General features: G+C 39.4%; 1 protein-coding gene across 2 annotated transcripts in view; it reads left to right on the plus strand.

The window, feature by feature from the left end:
- rbfox3a (RNA binding fox-1 homolog 3a) overlaps nucleotides 1-22,615 on the plus strand; it is a 161,357-nt gene that overhangs the window by 64,624 nt on the left and 74,118 nt on the right. For both annotated transcript variants that reach the window (XM_041217114.1, XM_041217115.1), the window contains exons 3-4: nucleotides 10,909-10,962; nucleotides 17,203-17,295. In XM_041217114.1, the coding sequence (XP_041073048.1) occupies nucleotides 10,909-10,962; nucleotides 17,203-17,295 (147 nt within the window). The remainder of the gene's footprint in view (nucleotides 1-10,908; nucleotides 10,963-17,202; nucleotides 17,296-22,615) is intronic.

Raw genomic sequence — 22,615 nt, forward strand, 5'->3', positions numbered from 1 at the left:
CCACACCAGTTTTTTCCCTCTGTTTCTCTAACGAAGACACTGCTTGTTTGCTGAGGTACAATTCCACAGAAGTGAGTTAGCTGCCCCGTGGTCCACATGACTATTATTTGTGTGTGAGGCTTAACAGAAAGGGGTGATTTTTCAATTACAAGATCTGCTGATTGCATAGATGGAGTCCAGCTGTATTTACATAATGTGTCCCAACCTACAGCCCACTTTGGTTGTGACACTGGAAGTTTGTTGGGAGAAACCAGGAATTTGCATGAAAGTAACCCTTAATTTGGCTGCCTGCAATGAATAATAATTAAATTTAAAGGGATGCAGCCACATATGGCAATCAAAGCATTTTTAGTTTTGATAAAAGGTAATATTTGAAGGTCATTTTGGCCGTGAAATACTTGACAAAACTCGGTAGCTGCAAAATAACTACGTAGACACATGTTTCAGGCCATGTGATGTAGTGGCATAACACTCCCAAAATCATCTTCAGATGAAGTGGGGTTAGAGAAAGAGGTAATTGAACCAGAGTGCACACATATAATTCAGTCCCCATTTTAAAGTCATATATTATCCTCATTTTTCTATTCCTATTACAAAATCCTATCCAAATTTATAATGGAAATAGGTAATGTCAATTTTATCCCACCAGCCACATGTGGCTAATTTGGAATCCAGATGTGGCTAATTGCATTCCTGATTAGTAAATAAAAATGATTAATAGACACTATCACTGGACATGTGATCTCAATGCTGTGTATATTAATCTTCAGTGCATTTGTTGGTACAGTAGTTAGATGAAAAACGAATTTACAATTGTTGAGAGTGCTTTCCTTCCATAATTGTGGACTGGCACTAAATATTAAGTAAATATTCACATCTGTAAGGAATTTTCTACTAAAATTAGAGCAAATGTCCAAAATAGTGCCACTGTTGCAATTTCTACTGAATAGAATGGATGCTGCAAACCACAGTTTATGCTGGGTCTATTGTTCATTTTAAACCTGAGATTGCTAGATTCCTGTTAACCAAAGATATTCCAGATCTTCCAAGGAGCAGCAATCATCATCGATTGCCACTCCACTCAAGCATTCCCCCGACTTGATCCCGCTCCTCATTTCTCCTGGGACCTTCCAAGCCTGGCTTTCCCAGAAATGTGGAGTGAAGCATCCCTTAGAAAGCTCCGTCACAGCAGAGTAGAGCCGGGGGGTGGGGAAGACAGGACACGCCCCCTTTACTTGGCACCAGCTGCTATATGGTAAGTTAAAGGCTCAGTTTGAATGTTAGTAAATGGGTGAGTGGGTGAATTAGTGAGTGGGGGGGTGAGGTGGGTGAGGTGGCAGGTGGGTGAGGTGGCAGGTGGGTGAGGTGGCAGGCGGATGAGGTGGCACGTGGGTGAGGTGACAGATGTGTAGGATGACAGGTGGGCAGGGTGGTAAATGGGGGTAGGATGGCAGATGGGTGATGCGCTAGTCAGACCTGGTGGTAGGTGGTCAGGAGGGATAGTTGGGGGGGGGTGTCAATTTGCCTGATTTGGGGCTCAGTTCTGTAGTTACCCAAGAGTTCAACTAAGTTTTAAACTGTATAACATTTCCTGGGTAACTATTCAGTTAAGTTGCGTAAGAACTGTCCAAAGTCTCTGGCTCTAACTCAGTGTTGGAGACATTCACGGAGGGTCTCAGAGAGCAGGGGAATTCCCACATAGCTCTGCACATCAGGACTTCCACAGGGTCAGCATGTGCATCTTAGTTGTACTTCCAGTCTCCAATGATCCGGAGATTGGAAGATGTGGGCCATTAAATGATATGAGGCAGAAGCATCTTTACGGAGTTGGGTCACAGATAAGCATGATCTCATTGATTGGTGGAACAGGCTCAAGGGGCTAATTGACCTACTTCTGTTCCCATGTTCCTCTAATATAAGCCTATGTAAACATAAGAAACTGTAATTACTTCCTCCCATCAGTGGTGATGCTGTACTACTGGTGACTACAGTATGACATGTTTAATATGAAAATAGAAATTTGTCATTAATAAAAGGAACATCAGAAGAGTACATTTTTTATATGTATTGTATAAACATGCATGTATCTTGCTTGACAATACTACACAATTAACAGCAATAAACAAATTTAGATTCTGCCAGTTCATTTGATTTTTTTTTTACTGATAAGTGTCAGTTTCACATTTCTGCATTTGTAGCTAGGTCATGTAGATGTATTTTGGATGTTACTATGCAGGAATCAATTTTTTAAAAGTACTTCCTATGAAGGCAGTGTATACTTGTTCAATATATTCATGGCATGCTATGTCCGTTGGTGGTCTCATTAAAGTTGTGTGTGTCAGGGAATGGCCGGTGCTTTCCAGCCAGTGATACCTTTAAGGTATGTGCAACACGGGTTCACTGTAGTATAAACCTTCTACGTACTGGTAAACAGTAGCTAAACCCCAACCTCAGAAGATCAATCTAACTTCCTCTGCCTCGTTCCAGTCATATTTTTAGTTCCCGTACTCCCAATTCGTAATCAGCTTGTGATCCTTAAAGATCTGAGATCACATTTGCTGCAAAATTTAAGGTTAGGTTATAATTGTGAACGCAGCTGAATTGAAAAATTGCACTGATAATTCCACAGACTGATGTCACAACCATCAGCAAGACCTTCGGCTTCTTTACGTGAACCCAACAAAGATCTGGGTAGGCTGAAGTGGAATAGACTTTCATAATGGTAGACATGATTCAATGTTGCTGTTGTGAGCCTCTGAGTGCGTTGCTGGCTAGTGTGGTGGCTGCTGAGTCTTTGTGTGTCTTCAAGAGAGAGCTGGACAGGTTCTTGACCAGGGCAACAATCGTAAGGTAAATGGCATTACAATGGATACATGTAGTCTCCTGGACGCGTGTGATTGCCTGAGAGGATTGGAGACGAACTTTCCAAAACATTGTTTACCGTACTGGGCCAGTGTTTTTCAATTTTGCTGCCTCTTCCAGGCAATTACATGGTTATGGAGAAAGCTGAAAAATATCCAGTCAGGATGCTCCAGCTAGGATTTGTAAGAACAGCCTTAATTATCCAGTTAGTATTGTATCTCAGAATAAGGGGCAAGCCATATAAGACTCAGATGAGGAGGAATTTCTTCACTCAGAGGGTGGTAAATCTTTTGAATTTTCTACCCCAGAGGGCTGTGGAAGCTCAATCATTGAGCATGTTCAAGATAGAAATCAATTGACTTCTGGAGAGACCAATGACACCAAGGGATATGGAGATAATGCCGGGAAATGGCGTTGAGGTAGACAATCAGCCATGATCTAATTGAATGGCAGAGCAGGCTCGATGGGCTGAATGGCCTCTTCCTGTTCCTATGTATCTTTATCTCCATAATGGAAGGAAAACTGGCCATGCTCTGCCTAAGGTTTGTGATGATTCTGTCCACCTGATCTTTTTCTTTGCATTCCACCCAGATGGTACTTCACACCCAGGCAATACAGCTGAGAATTACCAGTAGCTTCCCTGTTGAGGTTAAAAGTTAGCACTCAGACTACAATGACACCAATTTCCAATCAGTGGGCACTCAGCCTGGAGTATATCTGAAAGGGTTGTGCTTTAATAAACTGACCTAGCCAACCTTCTACTAGGGAAGTATTCCTTCCTAGTTACCATGGAATGGTTGACTGGGCACAATTTATTTTTTTTTTAAATGTTACAGATCTTGCTTAAGTGGTCTGCAAGCTACATTTTGACATCAGCAATCATTTCCAGAGAGGTGCTGAGAATTTCTCTGCGTCTGTCAACTCTCTTCAATGTTCTGATGTGTCAACTAAACACTTTGAGTCCATCTTTTCTCCAGCAGAAAATAGAATTCATAGACTTCACAGCAATTAAAATGAGAGTTTTGTAGTAATTAGCCATTTATGATAAAAGCCTTTATTATATCCTGTCAGAAAAGGAGAGAGATTGCGATGAGTATCTCAACTTATCCCTGAGGGTTCATTAAGATTTAAAACACAATGCAGTAATTGAACAGAAAAATGATGTCCTCAAAAACAATACTAAAAGGTGAGAGAGGAAAAATATTGATATTACAGAGAACAAAGGCAAATACATTTTAGCAAAAGAAATCTCATCTGCTAATTCTTAGTCCTTCAGATTGGATCAATGCATTTCGTTTGCAAAGCCACATTTCCTCTCCATTGTTCAAAGATGACTATAACTTGGATTGTTTGATAGGATAATCTATATATATATTAATAGTCTTGTGTATTCGCACACATCTTGTCCACAATTATTACTCTCCGTCCATTAATCTTACCACCTGTTATCATTTCTTTTACATTAGAGCTGCCTATGTAAAAATGTGTAAGGGCAATTACCAATGTAAATAGTTGCTTGTGACATTTATTCATAAACCAATCAAATCATTCAAAAGGCAATTTCAAAACACTGATGCTTGGCTTTTTCTGTTCGCAATTGAAATCTACACAGTCTGAAAATACATGGAACGCAATATCAGTAATTGCATAGGATTTTTTTTCTCCACTGGTGTCCTCCAGAAATGACACTACCAAATATGCACCCATTTTTGAGCTTGGTATTAGTGCTCCAGAGGCCCAAGGATCCAGATCGGGTCACACCCTTATATTCAGGGTGAGCTGCCAGTATTAACAGTTCCATAGGCAGCTCCCCCAATGAAAGAAACCAAATGGCAACCACCTGTCTCTCTGGCAAACGCCAGGGGTGGGTGGGGGGAGGGTGGTGGTTTGGTAGCAGTGTGGGGGGCTGTTAAAGCGGGCTATGAGAGGGAGGGAGAGATTGTGGTGAAAAGATTCAAAAACTTGGCTGTGGTTGGCTACTGCAGAGGCCACTGAAGAATCACAAATGGGGAAGATCCAAACCTCTTCTGAAATGACCAATTTGTGAAAGAGATCTTTTAGCAGGCATTAGATTTGGGATGTCTAAAAAATTGGTCCAGTGAATTTGGCAGTGGGGCCAGTGCTTGGGCAAATTGGACATAGATCGTCCACAACTAATTTGCAACTCTTTTATGTCTGATAAATCATTGCAACGCATAACAATTTTTACCCCCAATCTGTCCCTAATAAATCAATAATTCAACTAGTTTCAACCACACAATTTCAGAACGCAGTCACAAGAATCTTCATTTGCAGTTTTGGAGCAATCTTGCAACCTATCAAATGAAATGATAAAAAGAGCAAATAGAATCGAGTACAAAAGTAGAACTGGAAGCTATTGCTGTTTAGTGAGCAGCCGTTTTTCTGCCAAAATTGTATTCACTTATCGGAAATAGTCATTGAATCCCATAAGCATTAAATAACAATTTGAACATTGGCAAAAACCCCAACAGAAAACAGGACAATTCAGTTTGCTATCAGAAAATTACAAATTACAGATACGATCTGTGGCTCTGTTCAGCTCTCTAATTTGTTTTATAATCAGAATTAATCATTTGCAGAAAATCATTTGTGAAGATTCTGATGAAGGTGTTTGGAGTTGGAACCTAAACAAGTATTCAGTAATGAAAAATCGTCCAGGAATTCTAAGTGGAATGTTACTCGGTTTTCTGTGAAAATATTTCTGCTGTACTTTCAACTAAAAGATTTATTCATGATGAAATATTAAACGCTCTTACCTTAGCTTAAACTTAATGCTGTATAATGGGAAATTAAATTTAAAAACACATGAACTCCTTTGAGGCTATAAAATGTGGATAAAATGCATGCACTGAAAATTAATTTACAGATAAAAATATTCAGTCATTAGGTATAAATACTAAGGATATAACAAAATAGATTATGCTTTCAATCAATATTCATGGAAATGTTCACGTATGGCCATGTTAATGTTTGTTTAATGAGAATACCTGGATAAGACAGCCATGGTAGAAATCTCCTTGGGTGCAGATTATTATTATGTATTTGCCTTTTTATTCTGAAATGTAATAGATAGGGATATTTTAGAACTAACAGAAAGAAAGGATTTTTAACCGTTGAAAGGAATAACTGCAAGAATGGGAAGGCTGGATGCAGAATTGGCCAGGGACATACCATAGAGGCTGGATTCAGAGATATTCCTTATTTGAAGACAAGGGGTGCTCAATCCTATAGCTCTCCCACCACTCCATCGCCCACCACCCCCTCCCAATCCCGAAACAGTGCACGATCAACCCCCACCCTGCAATGCAGGCAGCACACCAACTTTATGTCACAGTGTCCAGCTAGTGCTAACCACACAAAAATAAAAATATCTGGAAAAACTCAGCAGGTCTAGTAGCATTTGCAGAGAGGAACGCAGTTAACGTTTTGAGTCCGTATGACTCTTCAACAGAACTAAGTAAAAATAGAAAAGAGATGAAATATAAACTGGTTTAAGGCGGGGTGGGTAGAGCTGGATAGAGGGCCAGTGATAGTTAGAGATTGCCAAAAGATTTCACAGACAAAAGGACAAAGAGGTGTTAAAGGTGGTGATATTAGCCAAGAAATGTGCTAATTAAGGGTAGAAAGCAGGACAAGCAAGGTACAGATAGTCCTGGTGGGGTGGGGTGGGGGTGAAGGAATCGAAATAGGCTAAAAGGCAGAGATAAAACAATGGATGGAAATACATTTAAAAATAATGGAAATAGGTGGGAAAAGAAAAATCTATATAAATTATTGTGGAAAAAAGGGGGGCATTCGGAAAGGGGGTGGGGATGGAGGAGAGAGTTCATGATCTAAAATTGTTGAACTCAATATTCAGTCCGGAAGGCTGTAAAGTGCCTAGTCAGAAGATGAGGCGCTGTTCCTCCAGTTTGTGTTGAGCTTCACTGGAACAATGCAGCAGGCCAAGGACGGACATGTGGGCATGAGAGCAGGGTGGTGTGTTGAAATGGCAAGCAACAGGGAGGTCTGGGTCATGCTTGCGGTCAAACCGAAGGTGTTCTGCAAAGCGGTCACCCAGTCTGGATTTGGTCTCTCCGATGTAGAGGAAACCGCATTGGGAGTAATGAATACAGTAGACTAAATTGAGGGAAGTGCAAGTGAAATGCTTGAAAGGAGTGTTTGGGCCCTTGGACGGTGAGGAGAGGGGAAGTAAAGGGGCAGGTGTTGCACCTTCTGCGGTTGCACGGGAAGGTGCCGTGGGAGGGGTTTGAGGTGTAGGGGGTGATGGAGGAGTGGACTAGGGTGTCCTGGAGGGAACGATCCCCGCGGAATGCCACCGGGGTGGGGGGGTGAAGGGAAGATGTGTTTGGTGGTGGCACCATGCTGGAGTTGGCAGAAATGGCGGAGGGTGATCCTTTGAATGCGGAGGCTGGTGGGGTGATAAGTGAAGACAAGGGGGACCCTATCGTGTTTCTGGGAGCGAGAGGAAGGTGTGAGGGCGGATGCACAGGAGACGGGCCAGACACGGTTGAGGGCCCTGTCAACCACCATGGGTAGAAAAGGAAGAAGGAAAACATGTCAGAGGAACTGTTTTTGAAAGTGGCATCATCAGAACAGATGCAATGGAGGCGAAGGAACTGAGAGAATGGGATGGAATGGCTAACCACACTATTGATTGGCTGTCCACCTGAGCAGAGGGCCAATATCATGAGAGGCTGACATCAGTGAAAGCTAAGTTTGAACTGCTTAAAACTAACCTGCATTTTTTGAAGGGGAGATGCTTTGTGACTGGAACAGGTGCTAGGAAACATTTGTGAGCTGAATCTGACCTAGGAAAGACAGAGCAATGGCACAACAAGGGAGAGCACAGGTTCCAAGCATTTTTGCCCTGCTCTGGAGGCCTTGGTGAAGGAGGTGCAAAGGAGGAGTGATCCACAAGGAGCCTGGAAGCCCACCAGACATGCTCAGAAGACAGTTGGAGCAGATAACCATGAAGATCAATGCCAGGAGTCAAGCCCCGAAGACCTGGATGCAGTGCCAGAAGTTCAGTGACCTCACACAAGCAATTATTTTTGCATTATGGTCAAGATGACACTGATGGGCAGTGACAGAGGGAAGGGAAGGTGTGGGACTGTTGATGAATGGAGATTTAGAGTTCAGTTACTGGTATCACACTCAGATGAATTCTTCACAAAGAGCCCGACCATAAAGAGAATATATTGGCTGCTCTCTCTCTTCCTTCTCCCCCTCCTCTTCCCCCATCCTCCAGCTGATTATCCTGTTCTGCATGGTCCCTGTTCATTCTCCACATCATGCTGTACTCCAAGGGGAATGGCTACTAGTGCACCAATGTCTGGGAGCAACTGGTTTGTGCAGAAGCCTTGGAGTCAGCAAAAACTTCTTGAGTATCTGCCACACCACACCCTGTAAACTTGGACAACTTTAAACAGCTATACAAAGCAGCAAACACTTGCAGAATTGAAGCAACAGCCAGAAGAAATCAACCAGCAACGAACCTGTAGCTAGTTGATGGTCCTTTTACATGGTGCTGATGGGCTCCCTTCCTGCTGCTGAACATGTGTTCAGCTATGCAAGGTTAAGAGAGAGTGTTAGCTGGAGTGTTGATCTCTAATATGACATGGCTGGTGACAAATTAGCATTGCACACTGATTGATACCCTCACTAATTATGGTGCCCAGCACGACTCACCCTAAAAGTGCACATGAATGCCAACGATCCAATTTTTGGCACCATATGGATCCCGTAGTGCCCAAACAATGGGTGCTACCAATTCAACTTTTGCACCCCCAGGTCTAGCGTTAACCAGGGACCAAAGACACTTGGTCTAACATTGGCCCTTAAGTGAAGCTACTAAGATTAGAGTTAACCTGATACCACAGAGGTAGGGTCCACAGTTTTCCTTTAAAGAGGACATTTGGAGCAGAGCAACTTTGAGATCACAAGCCCTGTGAAAAGGGGCTATGTCCAGAATTGGTGCAGACATTGCCATTTCCTTGTTGTGGTTCTCCCACCTGAGACACAGTTCCCATGAAATGTCAGCTTACTCGAACATGAAGCACTGCCTGACACTCCTGCAATATTCCTCTGTAATGTGCAGAGGAACAAAAAGCAATGTTGCTACTGGAGTGTGTGGTTTACAGTGATACCGATTTTTAGATATGAAGATTATTTCCCTGTAATTTTTGTATCTGCAATCCAAATCCATTGCTTCACTTCTGCCTTTTGCCTGATGTTCTTTATTGTTGACAATCTCCTGTTTTGTGTAGTCCTCTCCCAATGTAATATCAGGCTTTTCCATGAATAAAAATGGCTTGCAAACAGTAGGTTGATGAATTACAGGTCTGTTTGGAGGAAGGTGGTTATATGAATGCAAAATCACTTGTGCTTATACAGAATCACTTACACATCTGCTATACTCCACAGCCATTCGTTCTATCTGTATAGCTTTTGGAAGCTTGTGCCCATACCCATGTGGTAATAAATGGATAATCAAGTCGCTAATTGATCGAGTTTCAATTGGCCAGAAATTTCCCCCTGTTGGGGGGGTTGTGCGGGGGCAGGCAGGGTTATGCATGAACGTGATTGGGTCTGCACTGCCATTTTACGTGGGCGGGCCAATTAAGGCCTGCCCAGAAACGCTGAGCGCTCCCTGTGCTGGCGGGGAGGATTCTGAGTGGTTCCCTGTGCTCTTTTGCGCATGCAGGTGAAAGAGCGCAGAGATCTCCCTGAGGCACCTCCGTGCCTCAGGGAGATTTGTTTCAGTGCTAAAGTTTTAAATAAAGGCTTTAACACTTTTAAAACATGTCCCCTCATGTGACACTACCACATGAGCTGGGACATGTCAAAGAATAAATGTATAAAAGTTTATTAGACTTTAAAACACTTCATGAAACCACATCCCATCCGTGAATGAGGTTTCATGAAAAGTGTGAAGGCCGCCTGAGCTCGTTGCCTGCCCGCCAGCCTTAAGGTTGGACGGGCAGCTCAGTAAATTGAATTAAGTAAATTTTAAATGGCCTTAATAGGCCTTTGACAGTTTGGTGGGTGTGCAGCCAACTCGGCTGTGCACCCGCTGAACTGAAAATCTAAATGACATGTGGTGACATTGGCCCTTAAGTGGTCCGCGTGATGTCACCGCTTGATGTCACCGCGCATCATTTTATGCATTGGCAAGCAGGCCCCGCCCCCGCTCGCCGACCAGAGAATTCTGCCCATTATGTTTTAACGACAAGCACAAACTCATATAATAATATCTTTCAACTCCCCAATATGTGACTCCCTCAACCCACTTGTTGCTGTCATGTGCATACTGTAGGCCGATTTTCTTGCTTCTAGAGTAATCACATCCTTGATGGAATGTTACTCATAAAGTTTAGTGGCCAAAAGTCAGCAAATGAGGATTATTGCTCTTCTGTATGCTGCTTACTTTCATGATTTTTTTTTCAGGTTGATAATTTTAGGGATGTTTTTGGGATATTCAGACAATATATACATCAGAGCTAATATTTTAACTTCACTCACCTCGTGAATTGAGATCTATTAATTCTGGTGCAAATAACAATCTCGTGCAGCAATCTTCACTGTTACATTGATATAAACTCATAAACATAAATTGTTAACAATAAAATCATATGAAATAGTCAAAGTTGAAGAATGCATTTTATATCAGTTGATGGTTTTGCTTTTAACCTGAAAATTGGAAAATCTAATCATGTTATTTTATTTTGAATAAATTTACAAGTAAGTAATTGCATGACACCACAGAGATAATCCTTTTATTAAAAAGAATTACTGAATTACTATGATACAATTAAATTGGGGAGAGGAAGCTCCCGTTACAGATGTTTCTGTGTTCAAACTCCTTGCACAATTTCTGCCCCCCTCAGCCCCACGAGTGGCTGGACCTTTGCAAGGAAGCAGAAGCCTTTCAGCTCCATTACGAAAATGATTGTTCCTGAAGTTTGTACATGGTGAATCAGCGTATAATATTTCTAATAATTGTCTCTCTTGTTTCTTTTACAGCAATTTGGTAAAATTTTAGACGTTGAAATAATTTTTAATGAGCGGGGATCTAAGGTAAGCGAGACATTCTAAACTTGTTCGCTTTATCTTTTAAAGTAATTTCATTAAATTTAACAGAGACCCTGTGGGTATTTTATGTAATGAGTGAATTAACTAAACGGAGTTATTAGACATATAGATACTCATAGGTTATTGTATAAAGCACATTCTTAAAATTGGACAGCCTTCCCTTTCAGAATGCCTATATGTACATGTGTATGTGACATCAGTAGATTTCCTGCTAACAGTAATCCCAAATTTCCCAAGGGTTATGTGCTCACACAATGGGATAGATTACCCAATGGCCTCAAATAGCAATACACAGAGGCACACACATTTAAATCTGAAAATGGAGTCTGTGCTCCATTTTAACAGTCTGCTCAATATCCCTACTGATACCTAACAGCTCCGTTGTACCACCAGGCCTAGGAACATTGGCACTACAGCTACTTCACCAGAACTCAATAATACAGTAGAACAAAGATAGCGTTACATTTCCTCACAGCTATTTGTTTTTAACAATGGTGCAGATGATATCAGTGAACTGATCCATGTGAATCCCTCATTATCTTTAAGAATCTGAAAGTGCTGGAGATTGGACTAAGGATCAGTCTGCAGTTTGGGGCATTGATGGATGCTCTCACTTTCTTGAAAAGGCAATTTTCAGTGGTCTCATCATGTTCATATATGTTCACATTTCATGTGTCACATCTAAAGTTTAGACATGTGATAAGTATTCTAACCCTTATGCACAAAATGAGTGATAATATTCTAATTAAGGATTTTGTAGACTATGATTTCAGAGAATACAACATCTTGAAACTTGAAGGCTAGAGGCTAAAGAGTGTTCTGTTGTCCTGAAAGGGTTATGGGGTGAAACAGCAGGTTTAAAAGGGATAATGTGCGAAATAGCAGGATTAGAGGATTAATGTGTGAAGCAGCAGGGTTAGAGGATTAATGTGTGAAGCAGCAGGGTTAGAGGATTAATGTATAAAACAACAGGTTTAAAAGATTAGTGTGTGAAACGGTAGGTTTAAAAGGTCAGTGTTTGAAACAGTAGGTTTATTGGGTTAATGTGCAAAAGAGTAGGTTTAGAGGATTAAAAGGACAAAACGTTCCTGCTGATAGTAACTGGACAAGGTGTTGCACCATTATGAGACCAACCTCACTCTAGCACCCATGGTAGGGGCAGGAGGAATGGGACAGGTTGGATCTTAAGGTAATGGGAGCTATTGATCTGTCACCCAATTGTCATGTATTTTAGGAGAGGGGAATGGGGTTTACAAGGAAAAAGCCTGTTTAAGGTTAGGTATTTTTATACTGGTGCTTTTACTTTGGATTCCAGGAGACCAGTATCCATTAGTCTTTATGCTGCTAAATCCAATTTCCTTATCCTAGTCATAGAGCCAGCCTGCAACTGGGATAAGGGAGCTGAAATTCATGGTTTAAATACCAGAAGCAATGGCTGTTTAAAGTGGCTGTTGGTGTTACCTCTACTTTGTTCAATTATTTATCTACACACTATTTCTACTTTACTGCTACTACAACTTTACTGTAACTTCTTCCATTGTTACTTTATTACATCTACAACTGTTATTTCCACTACTTTACTACATCTAAAAATACTGTTATTGCTAATACTTCCACTATACCACAACAACATTACAATGAAATTCTTTCACCAGCAGGACAGGGGTCTTGCCAGGTGCCCCTCCGTTTCTGTCTTAAATTTCTCACTGTGCTCTGTCAATGGTTTTCAAAAACTGATGCCAAAGATCTGAGGATGCAAATTCCAATTTTAACCATGAGGAAAGAATTATGAGGCGCAAGCACTTGTACCCTTCAGAGTGAAAAGGCAGCCTATCGTGTAAACAAGAGTAAAAATTTAAGCTATGTGACTGAACATCTTTTAGCCATGCACATGCTAGACTGTAGCCAAAGATGGTGATAAATGACAACCACAATTAAAATCCCTTCAACTTATGCTGATATCAATGTAGTGTTAATTGACCACAATTAACTGTAGAATTTTTAATAATATTCCAAAATCAATATACACATATGCAAATTCCTGCCATACCTTCCACCAACCATGGCACATTATATTACCGAGTGAAGTATTGTAATTTAGTTCACTGAGTGACATCTTCCCATGTGTTTCAAAGGGTCCATATGTTTTAAATCAAGCCGCATCTACTCTAAAACATAGAGTAATTTGGAAGCAGTGACAGCATGTCTTTAATGTATCTGAAATGAGCATAAGGTGCCTTTAACTATGCTGCAGACATCCTTTGACAATATATGAAAACAACCACGGTTTGTAGTGCAGTAAGGTGTATATTTTAAGACCAATATTTAAAGACAACTCTTTCAGAATAATTTCAAAAATAGTAGAAGTATGTAACCTGTACCTAAACAAGATGTAAATGATTTATTTTACTGTGAATGATTTAGAATATGTTTGGTATATTGCTTCCTACTTGTTTCAAAATTAATCCTAAAACTGATATTCTGAACATTCAACATAGTAGTTGTACCAACCGCTCAAAAGAGCAAGGATGACAGAGAACAGGAATTCAAAATGCAGGTGTGATTAATAAAATCGGCCTGTGGTATTTTTTGATTGTCATCTTCAGATATAACCTGTGCATGCGCCTTCCAATGTACCACTGCTATCCTTCAACAGACCACCCAATTTCCCTGCTAAACATAATGTTACTACTTCCTCAGAGCTGCCACTATCCTCTCCAAATCCAGCAGAAATAGAATTAGTTTGAGAAAAATCTCCCAAAACATCTTCAATATCCCTGGAATAGTTTATCATTTTTGTGGCTTTGTTTTATAAACATCCAATAACTTGAATACAAAACATTTTTTATTTTCTCACCTAACCATATTAAGTCAAAATATCTTATAGAAAAAACACTCTCCTTTGTAAACTCTTATCTTTCTTATTGATGCAGACAGCAAAAAGATATGCCACTGCACTATGTGCCAGAAGATGATAATCAGGAACACAAGTTTAATGCTGAATAAATAAATGAAATTTATAAAAGATGAGATCTATATGAATTGCATTTTCAAAGCAAAAAGGAACATTTGAAATGGGGCTGTAAGGCTGCCTCAGTGGTTGAAGGGTTAAACTTGCTTAAGCAATTTAATTTGCAAAAAGAATGTAAACCCCCTTAAGCACGTAAGATACAAATTTATAGTTTATGCTATAAATATGATTACTAGAAAAGATTAACAAACAGCTTAATTACAAGGCAATTTAAGGTGTTAATTGTTTCTTCTGTCTCTTCCCTGTCTAGCAGCATAAGTCTAATACAATGCTATGCATTCTCTATGTCCAAAGGCCTGGAATCACCACAAGACTTGAAAATGTACACTATCACTTAGCTATTAAAAGTCATAATTTGGCTACTACATTTGAAGTCCAGTGGGCTAATTGCTTTTGCATGTATGGGATTATAACTATGATGAAGGATGTCATTCTGATCTCCATATGTTAACTGTGTAATGGCAAACAGTTACTTTTTACTCCGAGGAATGGCGCACAGGATACTTATTACTATAATTACCACATTAGAACACTTCTGACATGCCAAATTTATATGATGCAGATATTGTGGCTTTAGAAGCCAGGAAAACAAAAATAATGACCAGGCAAGCCTGTAATCATGTGCATGAGTCTATAAAACATTTTAATAGATTATTACATTTGCTAAGTGGACAAGCTGAATAGCTCCTATTTTTTAAAAAAGAAAAATGCTATCTTTGACTCTCAGTCCTCCAGTATAGAAAGCAGAACAATCCCTATTCAGCAAAGCAGAGTCACTTGACCCACATCTGTGGATAATGCTGAATTGTTCTGTCATATTTTCTAAGAAGTCATTTCAATTCAACATTTTAAAGCTTTGTTCCATTAACATGCAGCAATCATCCAAATCCAGATCAATTTTCTTTATGATACCAAAAGGTTTTACTGGGCTCAGTAGCATAGATGCCATAGTCTGACAGAGATCTTTCTAAAAAGCTGATTGATTCCAATGCATTATTTTCAACAGAACTTGCCAGTTGAAGTTTCCTTAAATGTTTGGAAAGCAGCAATCGTTGTACCTACTCAGAAGAAGGGATCAAACCCTCAACCAACTAACATCTGTTCCACTATTAAATGGAAACTCATCAAAGCCATAGGGAATAAAAGTTAATTCAGTATTTTGGCCATTACATCTTGCCATATAGACATTAATTTGACTACAGAGTGAATCTGTTGCATATTTTAATCACTTGTCTAGAAATGAAGTGATTCTTCCAATTTCCAGCACCAAGTGAGAACATCAGCCCTTGCCATTTTAGGGCCTTTTAAGCATCAAGACATCCCAATTTCATTGAGAAGATGAGATGTCATGTCCTGAACTAGGTGTATTACTTTCTCATTAGACATGTGTTAATTTGTCTTATTGCTTTAGTATAATAGGGTCTTTGTCAGAAACATTTGGCTCCATCCTGTTTTTTGCCATCATTATTGACTTAATATAGAAGGAGCATTATCTCCTTTCTTGATGATACCAGCTTCCATAGATTGGTTAATTGTACTCATGAAAAACTGGCAAAAACCAAATCAGTCAAGACTGATAGAGCATTCAACATAGGATGGCCAGATGGCATGTTACCTTCAGTGGTAAGGGGACCAAATCAATAACTCAGTTGAAAATGATTGATTGTGGTGTTTTCAACCTTTCTCCACTCTTAACATTTCCAAACTCCCTCCAGTTACAATGATTCAGCTCTTTGACTTGGTAATCGCATCTGATCTACAATGGGAAAGCAAGTGGCAAGGGTGGCTGGAAAAGCTGGCAGTAAGTTGAGAAATCTCAAGAAAACTGGCCTTTCCTCACCACTATTGGCAACCTTTGAGTACTGCAAAGCCAATACCTGCTCCAGCGATCCAATATTGTAGCTCTGTTTAGCTGACTGCACAGAAATCAGGCCTAGATCCATGCAGACTAGTGGATTTGATGAGGATATCCTCTTCAATGCCAGACTCTTTACAACTGTCGAGAGCTGTCATCGGCTGTCGGTTCTCTGCAAGATTATGACATGAGCAGCACCATGATTGTTTGTGTTTAAACCAAACCTCTGTATTTTTGTCAGGAATCACAAGAGCTTCATCTCAACACCCTGTGTTGCTCCACAAACAACACCAGCAGCAAAGCTTCACATACTGCTTGTGGAAGTGTCTGCTAGACAATACCATCACTCGGAGCTCTCCTCTATACACATAAGTTCATGCATAAAGTTAATAATTATTTGCTGAATGTGCACTAAACAATGGGAAGCTATGAGTGACTTGCCTCTTTTTATCTAGTACAGCCGTTACAAGACTAAATAAAATCTGAGACATTTGTTTTTATGTTTGACTGTAGCTGCATCATATATGATGTGGCATACAATTTAAAATATATAAAACAGAAATAATATCCTATACAACCTTGCTTTCTTAAGACCTTTGGATATCAAAAGGTCTTTTGCTACCTGCGCTGCAAAAAAAAAGCCAGTACCATTATATTTCGTTTGGATGAACCAACTTTCAACCTTTACTACTTTTTGCTTAATTTTATCTGGTTTCAATTAAAGTCAAGATGCTGGTTTCAGGAATTATAAGGATCAGTTTTGAAACTGAGACAGTACTGTTTGACCTGCTCCCACGAAATACCCCAAAACTTAATGAAATTGTATGTCAGCACACAAGAAAGAAACAAAGCTATGAAATATTTTCTTATGTTTTCAAATTTATTTTACTGGTTACTTTCCAAAAAAAGTGATGTGGTGCAAAGGAACTCCATTAGGCATAGGTTGAACTTTAGAAAATTAAAATGGCCTGATCTAGGTAGGATCCATACAGTTTCTAATTGTCCTCACTTTTAGGCGCATAATCATTGGAAACTGACGTTTCTTACCTGTGGTACAATTATCTGATACAAGATCCTTGCAAGCATACTGCAGGAAAATGACAATTACAATAAATGTGTGAATAATCTAACTATATGTTTTCAATTGTGGCGACTATACCTTTCCCTCTCAGTATACTTTCCATTTCATATTCTTGGGTCTGGTTGCTCTGTGGCCTCATAGAATGACTTTGCTACCTTGATGTTCCAGCTGGTGTACTGAAACATATCAAAAGACTGTCTTATTCCCTGTATAATCATATGCATGTCTCTCTTTTCCTTTTCTCTTACCTGCATGCAGGGATTTGGTTTCGTAACTTTCGAAACCAGTGCTGACGCGGACAGGGCACGGGAGAAATTAAATGGAACAATCGTAGAAGGTCGTAAAATAGAGGTGCAGGTCCAATCTTTCTCTTTTCCCTACTTTAAATGTCTACTTCATCATTTTCCATTGATTAGTTTGTGTGCATTTTCCATTTCCTCCTTTCTTCCATGCCTACACATATATTCCCTGGAACAGGTGCCATCATTTTGCAAAAGAATCATGGTGCCTGCTTTGGTGTTCCTCATTGGTCTTGAAGATGGTCTAGTACTTGAGACCAACAATGTGTAAAATCTCTGTGAAAACCATAGCTGATAAGGCATACTATAAATTAGAACCACTCGACAGCTAAGGAAAACTGTTTTTATTTTATAAGAGCATCTTATTTCCACGAGAAAATGTGCTTAATCTGCAGTTCAAAGCCAAGAGCATCAGAAAATTCTAAGGACAGGGTTTCACTCAGTTTTTGCTTATTATTGATTCTAATAGATAGGATATCAAGATCATGGATATAAACAATACATTTCTTCAAAATAGGGCACAGCTATTTTGTGTTTTCTTCTTGTATGGTGATGTTATTTTAGAAAGAGTATTCAAGTCTAATCAAAACCTTATAATCTTGTCCAAACGCTTCCTGTGCTGGGGACAGATGATATGCCCACTGCCTTGTTTTCTAACAAAACGTGTGAGACCAACTTCCTTAGCCACACATATCACTGAGGTGGAAGAGCATGTGCTTTAGCAGTTGGAGATATTTTAAAAGCTTTTAGAACAAAGAGTATACTCTTGCGGTTGTTCCAAACCATCTTTGATGTGATTTTTTTGTTACTCATTTCCATTAATTTTTGTGTTCACCTTAAGGCTGACGAATGAACTCTGATATTAAGTGAATCCTGTGGGAATTAATCTACAAGGCTACAGCATAATGCTAATACTCAATTCTTTCAACTTGCAAGGCTTAGCTGGAAGCATGAAGAATAGATATATTTTGGAGGTTAGGCTGTATCCTTTGCTGCCACACAGCACTGGAGACTTCTGGAATACAACAGAACAGTATTTTTGGCATTAAAGATAGATTAGTACAATTGCTGAACTGAGACCAGTGCAATGTATTACATGAATCAACAGTGGATCGGTATTGATAACAAGGAAGGTATACTTAATTACAGGAACGTTGTAAGATTACAATCAAAATGCTGTCTTGCACTTCAGTTTACAATAGCCCAGGTTTTGCAGTCAGCTATGAAGCAACAGCACTCTCAGCTGACCTCAAAGAAAGCTGCCCACAAAGATTTAGCAATCTCTGTGGTGTAGATTTCACTTTTCCTGACGTTAATTTGAACCTGGCATCAAGTCAAGAGGATCTCCAGGCATCCAGCAACAATGATGTCATCAAGCAGGGTAAGCAGTCAATCACATTGAAGAATTCTCATAGATAACAAAGCAGGAAGTAAAATGCTCTAATTGTAAAATTTATAAAAAGTGAGTGATAGTAAAATAGAGATTGGAACAAGTGTGTTAGAAGCTGAAATATCAAAATTAAAATTATTCTATTGAAAGACTATGGATTTTTTTTAATCAGGGTGGAACAAATTGACATTCACACAAATAGAAAGTCAGTTTTCCAAGGCCAGAGAGGTTGTTCAAAAGTAGTTGAGACTTAGTACACTGTCTAAAACCTAACTACACCTCATTGTCAAGGCATAATTTTTTGACAGCAATATCACAGTGTAAGAGGGCAAGTTCTCCTCAGTTCAGTGACTTCTATAGATTGCCATCTGCGAAGACTTCAACAGCACACTCTGTGGAGGAGCACAGAATCACTGACAGCAATTTTTGGATTTCTATGCAGAAATTGCTGTCAGTTTCATAGGATAATGGCATCAAACATTGACAGTTCTGCCATCATTACAGCCACAAAATCCAGGTCTTTAGTTTTTGTTGGTATCAGTAATGGTACATTTGGTATTGACAAATACATGTAAAGCCTCAGACAGAGCAAGAAAATTAAGACACCAAAATTACTGTAGCTATTCATACTACCACTGACCTCACTATTTAAGTAGCTGGAACTGGAGGATGTTTTAGTAGTTGAGAAATATTAGAACTGCTCAATACCACCAACTAAAATAGCCTATTTGACAACACTTTTAGAAAATAATTGCAACATTCAATGAATCTAAAGTAGTGTCATCATAAATCTACATTTTACTTTGACGTTCAAGTATATTATTATATTTATAAAAATTAAAAGGCGGGTTATTAACTTGCACTTTCTTTTCCATTTGAAAACTGTGGAATGCCAAATATTTTGCAAAACTTTCTTGTACGCCCAATGAGATCCAAATATACTATATCTTGATTAATAAATGGGAGCTCAGCATGGTTAGTACAGCAGATGTAAAAGTTCAGGTTGTAGTGTCTATAAGTGCCCATTTTAGTACAATTCAGTGATCTTGGAAACAGTAAAATTTTCTTCTAGTAGACTGGGTCTTGTGAATTTCATAAATGCGCAGCAGGGTTTTCAAAGCTTGAACAGGCTGCACTGGGAAGTGATTCTGATCCAGTGCTAAATGCCTGAAACACTGCGCTTGGGTTCTCCCAGTCCATCATCACTGACCCATACCATTTCTGTGTCACTTACCTGTGTCTAGTTCCATCTCCTTTCATTTATGAAGTTCATGCCATTCTCATACAGAAGATTTCATAGCTTCTTATTGAAGGTAAGCATGTTATAAGCAAAGGCACTTAGTTTAATATAGTTGGCAGTGTGTGCTTTGAAGTTAAATTATTTGTCGATTGCATTTAGATCTGCACTACTACATGTTACTGGAAATCTTTATTTTCTAAAATGTGTCAAGGGGGCATAACATTTTTTTAATTCCACATTTGTTATTCAAGGGCATTTTAGTGTGCCATTTTCTCCAAGTGAGAAAACATGAAATATTAATAAGAGAGAGTTTTCATTTTGAAGCCTCTTTGCAACCAAAGTCATCAAAATAAATAATATTAGCATTCCTATTTCCTTAACAATTTGTTGTTTTATAGAAGTGAATAAATTCTACTGGTTTAATCTGGTTCTGGCAATATTTAGGTGGATACTAGTAGCGTGGTTAATCTTTTACTGAACAGTAGAATTTGGTACAATTGTCACGAATCTGGTTATCATGAAAGACAATTACTGCATGTCAACTCTAGCATATAAGTGTGACCACAACAATGCACCTAGTTCCCCTCCTATTGTCAAACCCCACAAACACTGAGGCAGGCAAACTCTTGTCTCAGCTGTTATCGTCAAGGTTAAACCACCTCTGGAACTGTACCTGGGAAACAGGCAGCTTAGCTTTGGGCACCAACCACAAAATGGAAGGGTGCCCAAAAGAACAGGGATTATCTCTTAACAAAACCAATGCCATATGATCACACCACCATCTTGTTGTCACTTTTTCACATGGGTTATCTTTACAAGGATGATACTCAAACTAAAAGGTTAGAACTATCAAGAAAGATTGAATAATATTAATGGTTAATAGAGATCTCTATTAAAATTATGGAAGGGTTTGATGGAGATAATATTTCCACTTGTGGGGAAGGCCAAAATTTGGAGTCATAAATTCACGATATTCACTAATAAATCTACTAAGGAATTCTGTAGAATCCTCTTTGCCCAGAGAATAGTTAGAATGCGGGACCGGGTACCACATGGAGTAGTTGAGACAACCAGGATAGATGCATTTAAATGGGAGCTAGCTAAGTACATGCAGGTGAAAGGAATAGAAGGATATGCTGATAAGAATTAAATAAAGTAGGGTGAGAGGAGGTTCACGTGGAACATAAACACCAGGAGAGACCTGTTGGGAAAAATGGCCAGTTTCAATTCTGTAAATTCTATGTTGACCCAAAAGTGCCTCCCGGAGGGAGCCTCTTGGGTTTATTGTCAATAGAAGAATAACATTTGCAGCTTGTGAAAGTCCTGGGAAACCAGGAACTCACATAATCCACAGATGGAAATAACTGGGTTTCCTTGGATTAGTGTTCTTGCGTCTCCTTTTAAGATCACCAGAAACGACAATGTGAGAGTTGCAAAACCACATGCATGAATTATTAACCCATATTGCTGCATGTCACTCCCATCTTGCTGAAACAACAGGTTGCCTAGCCATGAGATGTTAAAAGTCCAGGAGGCAATGCCAGTCTCTTTTCCCTCAGACAGTCTCCAGCCAAAAAGTACAGTACCACTAGGGAAACAATACAAGTACTAAGTCAATTAGCAGATGAACTAAGGGCACAGAATGCCAAGAAGCCTCTGTACAACAGACAATCAAACAGATGGAATCCACAGTAGGACTGCTCTTTCTTTCTCATGGATCAACCTTTGGTCTAGCATCCTCACATAGAATATAAGAGAGTGGTATGTTGAATGCATATGGAATTGGTGTGTCAAATGAATGTACGTCTGCTTATTTTGGTCATTGTGGACTAATGAGCTTCAGATTGATTTCTCCTGTAATTATCCCTAGTCCTGGGATTTGAAGTCTTGGATTAATGGCTCAACATATTTATTTAATTGTGAACATCCTGTGCAACTGTTTACTGTATATGTTTGTAATGGCAGCTATATTTGTCCAGAAAACATTATTTTGAACCTTGAAAATGTCTAAAACTCTAGATATAGTGGTTAGAAATACAGTTTTGCAATGCTTTGTTCTGGAGTACCTTGAAAGTAATAGGGAGCTACATCTTGGGAGGTATTACTCAAAGATTGCAGTCAGTCAGATGGCATGAGGCTAATTCAGGGATAGCAGATAGCATTTGAGATTTAAGTGACTGTATTTCAAGGATAGGCTTTATTGAGAGTTAGCACAGAAGAAGTGCTTTTGTTGTTCTTTGCATTTCGAGGAGATTAATTATACTTCTAGATTTTGTAAGTGTACTATCTGTACTCAGTGCTGTTCGTTTATACGCTTAGAATTAGTAAATTGTTTGTTTGTAGCCTTAACCTCAGTCTGATTTTTCCACTTATATAGGAGTTCAGGTGACAGCGTACAGTGTCTTTCAACAAACCAGAATACAATGAGAGGTTTTCTTTACTTGGCCCTTGGATGTTGTAATTTTATATTTCAGTATTGGGCAGGTAAAGATGCAGTTTGGTTCACAGGGGATGAGAAGAATTCCATACTAATGACAAATAATGACTGAGTGACTAATGACAGTATATCCAAGGGTAAGCCAAGCATAAAACCCTCCCAAAAAAGGATAGGTGTAGGGCCTTCTGTGCACAAGGTTTTTCACTGTAGTTTCTTAGTGGCATGGTGTTTATTTCCAAGATTCCCTACGTTGAATGCAGCACAAAATTTCAATAATGACCCTATTTCCGTCCACTGTTCTATCA

This window comes from Carcharodon carcharias, chromosome 22 (genome assembly GCF_017639515.1).
Source record: "Carcharodon carcharias isolate sCarCar2 chromosome 22, sCarCar2.pri, whole genome shotgun sequence".
In the NCBI taxonomy this organism is placed as follows: Eukaryota; Metazoa; Chordata; class Chondrichthyes; order Lamniformes; family Lamnidae; genus Carcharodon; species Carcharodon carcharias.